The sequence below is a fragment of the Leptopilina heterotoma genome, unplaced genomic scaffold (genome assembly GCF_015476425.1).
Source record: "Leptopilina heterotoma isolate Lh14 unplaced genomic scaffold, ASM1547642v1 Lhet_159, whole genome shotgun sequence".
NCBI lineage: Eukaryota > Metazoa > Arthropoda > Insecta > Hymenoptera > Figitidae > Leptopilina > Leptopilina heterotoma.
In genome coordinates this window covers 173,209-182,173 of record NW_025110873.1, presented here as the reverse complement: position 1 = coordinate 182,173, position 8,965 = coordinate 173,209, and the positions used below count along the sequence as shown (strand labels likewise).

General features: G+C 29.0%; 1 protein-coding gene across 2 annotated transcripts; it reads left to right on the top strand.

Annotated features, from left to right (window-relative positions):
• Positions 1–1,327: 1,327 nt before the first annotated feature.
• On the top strand, positions 1,328–8,601 carry LOC122498753 (polycomb protein Sfmbt-like). Of its 2 annotated transcripts, none has more exons than XM_043606657.1 (10): positions 1,328–1,611; positions 2,302–2,582; positions 2,730–2,961; positions 3,039–3,241; positions 3,323–3,520; positions 5,478–5,742; positions 5,857–6,590; positions 6,662–6,917; positions 7,034–7,401; positions 8,090–8,601. In XM_043606657.1, exons 1-10 carry the CDS (start codon positions 1,590–1,592, stop codon positions 8,417–8,419), a joined length of 2,889 nt encoding a protein of 962 aa, XP_043462592.1. In that variant the 5' UTR covers positions 1,328–1,589; the 3' UTR covers positions 8,420–8,601. The 2 variants fall into 2 exon arrangements, with proteins under 2 accessions (XP_043462592.1, XP_043462591.1); XM_043606656.1 differs by having other exon boundaries at positions 2,712–2,961.
• Positions 8,602–8,965: the final 364 nt, after the last annotated feature.

Sequence of the window (8,965 nt, the reverse complement as noted above, 5' to 3'; positions counted from 1 at the left end):
AAGTTTAACATTAAATAATAATATATACGTACCTGCACATTATATTTTTAAAAATTTGCTTAAATAACAATTATAATAATAATAGGTAATAATAACAGGTAATAATAATAATAATAATAATAATAATAATAAAAACAATAATATAACAACAATGGTCGACCATATACCATGTGGATAATTTTTTTATCAATTTTTGACTCCCCCTCCCCTTAACTGTCCACGCGGACATTTTTTTGCTAAAAACATAATATTTTTGGAAGGATATATGAAAACTTACAATTCTATAAAGAAAATTAATTAATTAATTAATTAATTATTAAACAAGAAATATTTAAGGAAAAATTAAGGGATAACAAAGAAATATTAAAAATGACTCAAAAATTGAAATTTTTTAAAAAAACAATTTATTTTCCATCAACAGAGAAAAGATTTTTAAATTATCAAAAATGATGTTAGAAAAAACTAGCACAGCATAGCTTATCGTTGAATCATCTGAAACATAATAAATCGAGATTTCCAAATAAATATACCCCATAAATATTATTTAAATATTAATATATAAATATTATTATAAATATTAAATATTATTTTAACATTTCTTTTATTATTAGAATCTGATAAATAGCTTTGTTGCAATTCTTTGCATAATACGTATTTTAATCAAGTTTTGCAAATATATTGCAACAAAGCTATTTATCAGATTCTAATAATAAAAGAAATGTTGAAATATTATTAAAAATTAAACATTAAAATAAAATTTTTATTTAACTGAATTTTGAAATAGCCGAATGCTTATTTAACCGAAATTTTATTAATTCTAATTTTTATTTAACTGAATTTTTAATTAGCTGAATGTTTATTTAACCGAAATTTTATTTAATCTAATTTTCATTTAACTGATTTTTTAATTAGCCGAATGTTTATTTAACCGAAATTTTATTTAATCTAATTTTTATTTAACTGAATATTTAATTATCCGAATGTTTATTTAACCGAAATCTTATTTATTCTAATTTTGAACCAGCGGGATTTTTATTTAACACAATTTTTGAAAATTAGGTAAAATATCGGGAAGAAAGTACTTCAGTTTTTTCAAAATCGCAAAATAAGTAAATAAATAATAATAAATAAGTAAATTTTTCTCTCACATGGCCTTAAAAAATCGGGTAAACTATACGACTGTAGCGCTCTGGCTGTTGGCCATTTTAAGAAACAGACCTCGCGTCAGTGGTTCAATTCCCCCCACCACACTAGTTTCCAAAGTGTCTAAATCAATTGTACCTCTATGTAGAAATACACATTCTTGGTTTAAGCAGACTAACAAATAATTATAGATGGGGTGGGGGTAAAGCGAAAAAGAACATCCTGCCGCCGATGTTTTGCCCTATTGTTAGGTGATGTCGAGAAAAATTATGTTTTTTACGTGATTTTTTTGTGGAAATGTATGCGAGCAAGTACAAGAATTGTGTATATTTTTACTAATAATGCTCATTTTGTTAATCGAGATGGAACATCCGAGTCGTGAAAAATATAGTTTACGGTAATATCTGCTGAACGCATTTAGTAAACTTATAGGGGAACTCTTTGTCATGGATATGCAGGCTCCCAATGGTTCGTACATACATTATTTTTATTTTTCCTTTTCGTCATTCATCATTTAAAAATTCTTTCTATATTTATCAATGGTTTCATAATTCCAAAAAAATAATTATATTTGGTAAATAGTTGCTTATTTATAAGTAGTAGTAGTTAGGAGAGAAGAAGGGATAAAAAAAAAGGTTAAATAAACTCAGTACCTTAGATGCCTGGCGTCGGTTTCATGTGCATAACTCAATCATGGCAATGTCGATTACTCTTGAATTTTTAATTTTATTTCACTTTTTTATTGAATTCTAATTTGTTAGGAATTTTACCATTTTAATGAAAATCGATTACTGACATGGTCTGACATTTACTGAAATTCACTTATAGAATGACAAAACATTTCTGCTAATGATATTTGTTATTTAATAAATGCAGATTTTTATTGTATTTGTATTATTTTTTTTTTACTGTATTAAACAGAAGTATTAGAAAGTACTTTTTTAAATTTAGTTTGCTTTAAGAATTTGGTCATATTGCAAAAATACTTATTGCCTTTAAAAACATTTGAAAGGTATGTTCGGATTCTGTAAACATTTCTAAAACAAACCGAATTGATAATTTTAGATTCGGGTAGAAAGTAGGATAAATAAATCTTAAATTCTTAGTTTCATATTTCCAGTCTTGATTCAATGAAACATTGTATATTTTTAACAACAGTTTATGCGGCCACCATCCCTGGTATACCAGAATTAGGGATGGTGTGGATGGGAGACATGATGGTACATGGGGAACCGACACACGAATTAATGTTGGATCCTCGTCATGCAGAAAGTCCTTTCTTTCAACACGGTTCCCATTCGTTCGAAGATCTTAGAAATCATCATCATCATCAGATGCAACCAACGACGATGGTTCGTTATTTACCGCAACAATATCATGGCGAGTGTTCTGAACCTGATGAGGCGATGGAAGCTGTTGACGTTCAGGAAATGCATCACGTAAGTTACATAAGCATAATTATCAATAATGATGAAACACTGATTTTACAATTCATGGTTCATCATTAAATTTTATTTAGTTAAGACTTTCTCCAACAACATTTTATTAATAACTAACTCTCTCCTAAGTGTTACCCTCTATTTCAGGAATATGATCCACAAACGGAAAGTAATGAAATGACTGAGTACTTGACTTTGGAAGATTACATGACAGAGGAGGATCGTGAACAGGTTGTAAATAATGCAGCGACACAGACGCAGGACAATCGGAATCGTAAGATCAAACCCATAAAGCATCCTGGTCTTGTTCTTAAAACACCAATAGCCTATCAGCCTCATACTGATCTCAACTTTATACCAATTCGCAAGGACGGAATTGGTAAGATTTTTCTCTTTTTGAAATTTTGAATTAACAATAATGATTAGAAGTGTTTGTAACCATTTGGTTTCTTTTAGCCGTTTGCGAGAAATGTGGTGCCATTGGAGTAAAACATGCCTTTTACACTAAGGAACGTCGATTTTGTAGTCGAGCTTGTGCACGATCTTCAGAACACACAGCCCCCGCTGCAGATTCTACATACAGTCCGTCGCATCTTATTGAAAGTCAAATAATCGTCACTCCACCATCGCCTGAAGCAACAAAATCAGAAGAAGAAGTAGTGAGTTTTCTTTTACTTTTTTGTACAGTAAAGATACATAATATTTAGAATATGGTATACAATAGTTGCTGCTATTTTCAGATGATATCTAAACAAGTTGAAGTAGAAAGAAGGGAACCGGAGAAAAAGGATAAGGATGTAATAAAATCCGAACCAGTGATGCCAGAAGATTTGCCTGTCCGGAGAAAAAGAACTGCAGAAATGGAAGGCTCTTACGATTGGACACCACAATTAATAGAACACGGATTTTGTGCCGCCCCTGTTTCTTGCTTTAAACACGTATGTATTCCAAAAATTTATTTACAATAAATCCTTTACAAGTGTCGAAAAACAAAAATAGCAAATTCTAGCAAACTATTACCAATGACTTTAACAAAAGTAATTAAACTTTGAGCCATACTTTGAAACTATGGTCAACAACTAATACACTATTGCTCATGGCCATGTACCTAAAACCTTTTATATTTTGACCAATTCAAAAATCTAGCAAACTTTGGCCAAAGGCAAAAATAGTTTGGGACCAAAGAATCTAGGTATAGTCAAAATATAAAAATTTTAAGGTTTTAAACTATTTTTTCGTTTTTCATGGTTTTTTTAAATTGTGACCATATTCAAAATATAGAAATTTTCAGATTTAAACTAGTTTTTCATTGGCAATGGTTAGCTAGTTTTTAACCAAAGTCAAAATATACTATTTACTACTTTTTTTTACTTATTTTGATACTTATATTATTAGTTACACTAAAAGCTGCTTTTATCTATGTTTGAGAATTTACACTATCATTAAATTTAACAGTTGGAACAAAAAAATTATTTAAAAAAATTTTAATAAAGTAATTGGAAAAAATTCAAAAAATTTTAATAAAATTCTTTAAAATGATTCAATTATTTTCACAAATTTTTCGTAATTCACATGATTTTTAATATCTACTATTTTAATGAAAAAATTTCACAAAAGAATTGAATAATTTAAAAAAAATGTTTATAAAATTCTTCGCAAACATTGAATTATTTATATGAAAAAAAAAATTTTCACAGGAATTCAATTATTTAAAACAGAATTTTTCTAATATTTTTCGAAAAAATCAATTATTTAAATAGATTTAATATAAAATATTCATAATATTTATTATGTTTCTAAAAACTTAGTTATTTAAAACGATGTTTATAAAATTCTTATGAAGAATTCAATTCTTTTTAAAAATAACAAACTTTTTCACAATCAATTCTTTTTAAACATTTTTGATAACATTTTTCGCAATAATTCAATTATATTTATAAATAATAAAATTCTTTTCAGGAATTCAATTATTATTTAAAGTTATAATAAAATTAGTAACTATTCAATTATTTTCATAAATAATAAAATCATCGCAGTATTTCAATTAGTTTTAATACAATTTTACAGGAATTGCTCGAAAATTGTAATTATCTATGCTTAAAAATTTAATTTCAATTACTCGACAAAATCAATTATTTAAAAAAATGTTTTTTTAAAATTATTTGGAAGAATTCAATTATTTACAAAAATATTAGAATTTTTGACAGGAATTCAATTATTTTCAAATATTTCAATAAAATTATTCGAAAGAAATAATTTATTTTTAAATACATTACATTTCTTGAATGAATTTAAATATTATCAAAAATTTTAATGCAATTCTTCGTAAAAATTCATTTATTTTAAAAAATGTTGTTAGAGTTCTTTATAAGAATTCAAATTTAAGAAATATTTAATTATTCAGATAAATTATTTATTGTTTAAATAATTTCATTCTCGTAGAACTTTCTAATAAGAATTGATTTAGAATTTAATAAAATAGAATGATTAAAGTTTTGAATAATTTTATTTATAAATTTCAACAAAATAATGATTGAAATTTGAAAGAATTACTTTTGTCATTTTTAGAAATAGTTAAATTTCAAAAATGCGTTACATTGAAATCATCTGATAAATTTTTTTTTCATGAATTTCTAGATTTTAGCCATAGTTGAAAATTTGTAAACTTTGTATACTAAAAGTATTTTTGTCTTTGGCCATGGTTTGCTAGATTTTAGCAGTGATACACATTATTTTGTAGTATGGGAAACGGTTATATGCTATAGCGTTTTAGTTGTTGACCAATGTTTCAAAATATGGCTCATAGTTTGTTTACTTTGACTAAAGTTTTTGGCTAAAAATTTAGACTTAAAGATTAAAAATTGTTGTAAAAATAACACGAGGAATAAATTTTAGGCGCCAATATCAGAAATATGGGACGACATAACAGTGGGAATGAAAGTAGAGGTTGAGAATACAGATTGTGATGAGGTTTGTGAAGCTTTTCCCGATTCCTTCTGGGTTGCAACGGTTCTTCGTATTTCCGGATACAGAGCACTCTTAAGATATGAAGGTTTCGGTCACAATGCTGAAAAGGATTTTTGGGTTTCGCTCTGTTCGAATGATATTCACCCTGTCGGTTGGTGTGCCACAATCGGCAAACCTCTGATTCCTCCAAACAGTGAGTAAATTTACTTAAAATCAAATTTTGTCTAAATTCTACTGCATTATCTAAAAATGATGTAAAATAATTTCTAGAGAAATATTTATATAAATTTCTATATTTTTTTTTTAGCAATAGCCAATAAGTACAAGGACTGGAAGGACTTTCTCAAGAGAAGATTAACAGGAGCCCGAACTCTACCCACTGATTTCTATAATAAAGTGAATGACAGTATGAAATCACGTTTCCGTTGCGGACTCCAGTTGGAAGTCGTAGATAAGAATCGAATATCACAAGTGAAAGTCGCAACAATACAGAAAATAGTCGGTAAACGATTGCACGTGCGATATTACGATTCACCACCTGAGGACGATGGATTTTGGTGTCATGAGGATTCGCCTTTGATACATCCAGTTGGATGGTCGAGAAAAATTGGTCAAACATTGGACGCGTATTCGGACTATTTGGATCGAATGTCAAAGAAGCAAAATTCCGAGGATGACGCTACAGAGGATATATTCTTTGTGCCAAAGAACCATATGATACCTGGATATAAATTTCAAGAGGGAATGAAACTTGAAGCTATAGATCCACTTAATCTTTCGGCAATTTGCGCTGCAACTATAATGCGAGTATTGAGGAAGGATTTTATTATGATTCGCATTGATAGTTATGATGAGGATGCAAGTGGTGCCGATTGGTTTTGTTATCATTCTTCATCACCGTGCATATTTCCAATTGGATTTTGTGCTCAACATGGTTTGCCACTAACTCCGCCCAAGGGTTATGATCCTACGACTTTTACTTGGGATTCGTATTTGACTGAAACTAATACTGTACCTGCACCGATGCATCTATTTAATCACGTTAGTACTTATTTGTAAATATTAATATTTATTTTTTGTATATTATATTTAAATTTTAAAATCAATTTTAGGATGTACCGCAACATGGATTTATCGAGGGCATGAGACTCGAGGCTGCTGATTTAATGGATCCTAGATTAGTTTGTGTAGCTACAATTACTAGAGTCATCGGGAGGCTACTGAGGGTGCACTTTGATGGATGGGAGGATGAATACGATCAATGGCTGGATTGCCAAAGTCCTGATATTTATCCCGTTGGATGGTGTGATCTTGTCGATCATAAATTAGAAGGGCCACGGGTTCTCAATAAAACCACTAGTCCTACCGGTAAGTATTCAAAACATTTCTTAATTTTTAAGTTCCGCTTCATTCTTAATTAGCGAATCTTGAAGAATATTTTATCTTGTGAATAATTTAATACTTTACATTGCTCCCTTGATTAGTGAAATCACCAAGAGGCCTTAAACGTAAATCTAAGCGAAAAATGAAGCGAAGTGGAAAATTACATTGCGGAAGGCAATTCCTTCCAAGACACAGTGAACGTATTAATCCAACGCGTGAAAGAGATCGAGAGAGGAAACAGGAATTAGAATTAGAACCAGCTCAGGGTATTAAAATAGAAAGAGATCACGAGTTGGAGAGTCTACCTGAGCAGGCGAGTAGAGAGCCTGAGCCAGCTGAAGAGCCAGCTGGTCCAGATCAAACTCTTCCCAGTCCTTCGAGTTGTCAAGGTCGAGCCTTAAGTGAGACCCAGAGTAATCTACAAATCGTCCCACCTTCAAGGGATCGAAATGCAACTTTGTGTGTAAATGTAAGTAACTTAATTTTCCATTTATTTATTCATTCATAAAATTATAAATACAGGTTATCAAAAATCTAGGCTTCGCACTTATCTAAAACTCATACTAAAACCTACTATTTACTACTACTTTTTTTCTCTTGGAAATTCAATTATTTTAAAAAATTTTAATTAAATCGTTCGCAAGAATTCAATTATTTTCATAAATAATAAAAAATGCTTTTTAGGAATTAAATTATTTTCAAAAAATTTTTATAAAATACCACAGACATTCAATTATTGTCAAAAATATTAATTGAATTCTTTCATGTAAAATTTAATTATCTTTAACAACTTTTCTCAATTCAATGATTTTCAATATCTACTATTTTCATAAAATTTCCTACTTTTTTTGGTTTGAAAGATACTTTTTGCTACTTTTTTAAAATTAATTATCGAGTGCGAGGTCCAGGATACCACATTTCATGAAGCCTAAATTATAGAGTTGAAGATTACATCAAAAATTCGACTGTAAATCAATATTGTCAATGCTGACAATCTCCAAAACGTGACTGGTTTATACTACACCTATCGTAATTATTTACATTATCGGAATTCGTAAACAATTGACAGTTTGATAAATGATAACAAATTGACCTAAACTGGAAATTAGTAATTCGCTATCAGAAACGATTTTTAATGAATTATTCCTCTTTTGCAGACTTCGTCAGTGAGCGAGAAATACATTCCAAGGCTAGCGGATTGTCTACAAAAGTCTTCCGACGCCAAGGGATTAGTACCATCCGAATGGAATATAATCGACGTGGCTCAATTCCTTCGTGTCAATGACTGTGCAACATATTGTGACAACTTTAGTAAACGCAAAGTAGATGGGAAGACACTTTTAAATTTGACGAAGGACCAAATTATAGATTTAACCGGTTTTAAAGTTGGACCTTCTCTTAAAATTTACGATCTAATACAACAATTGAAAATCAAAGTGAATCCAGCTCAGGAAAGGTTAAAGTTAGGACTAAAAAAATTATTTTAACAGAGCTAGTGTGTGGCTTTTGTAATTTTTAAGTGCCAGCCTTATTCAACATGGATTTACAAAAAAGAAACAGAAACTAAGGGGAAATGAACTTTTTTCTGTATGTAAAAAAATGATTCGTTTATTTTAATTCTCTTCAATTTGTCCGCTAAAATCTTTTCTTTGATTTAATTTATTGAAAATTTAATTTAACATTTTTAAAATGTTCCTTTTAATTAATAATTTGTATCATTTTACAAAATATCCTTTTATCGGTCTAGATTTTTGTTTTCTTTTTGATGGAAATTAGAGGTGTATTTTTAATTTAAAATCATTGTGTAAATCCATGATTTAATAAAATACTGAATAAAGTAAAAACACAGTAGCCAATTATTTAAATTTCACTTCTGAAAATTAGAAATGGATAAAGAAAAAAAATTGCCGTTGGAAAATTCATGAGAACATTTAAAAATTTATCATTTGGAACTAATTCTAGTAACGGTTGGACCTGCTCTTAATTATGGAAATTATTATTCTGTGATTACTGAACTTTGTAAATAATTCAAT

What these genes read in the sequence shown, in the direction of transcription:
- LOC122498753 (XM_043606656.1), top strand. Translation starts at nt 1,590, where the DNA reads ATGGATATGCAGGCTCCCAATG. An exon ending in AATTCGCAAGGACGGAATTG is followed by an intron (nt 2,962 to 3,038) that starts GTAAGATTTTTC and finishes GGTTTCTTTTAG; the next exon opens with CCGTTTGCGAGAAATGTGGT. An exon ending in ATGCAACTTTGTGTGTAAAT is followed by an intron (nt 7,402 to 8,089) that starts GTAAGTAACTTA and finishes CCTCTTTTGCAG; the next exon opens with ACTTCGTCAGTGAGCGAGAA.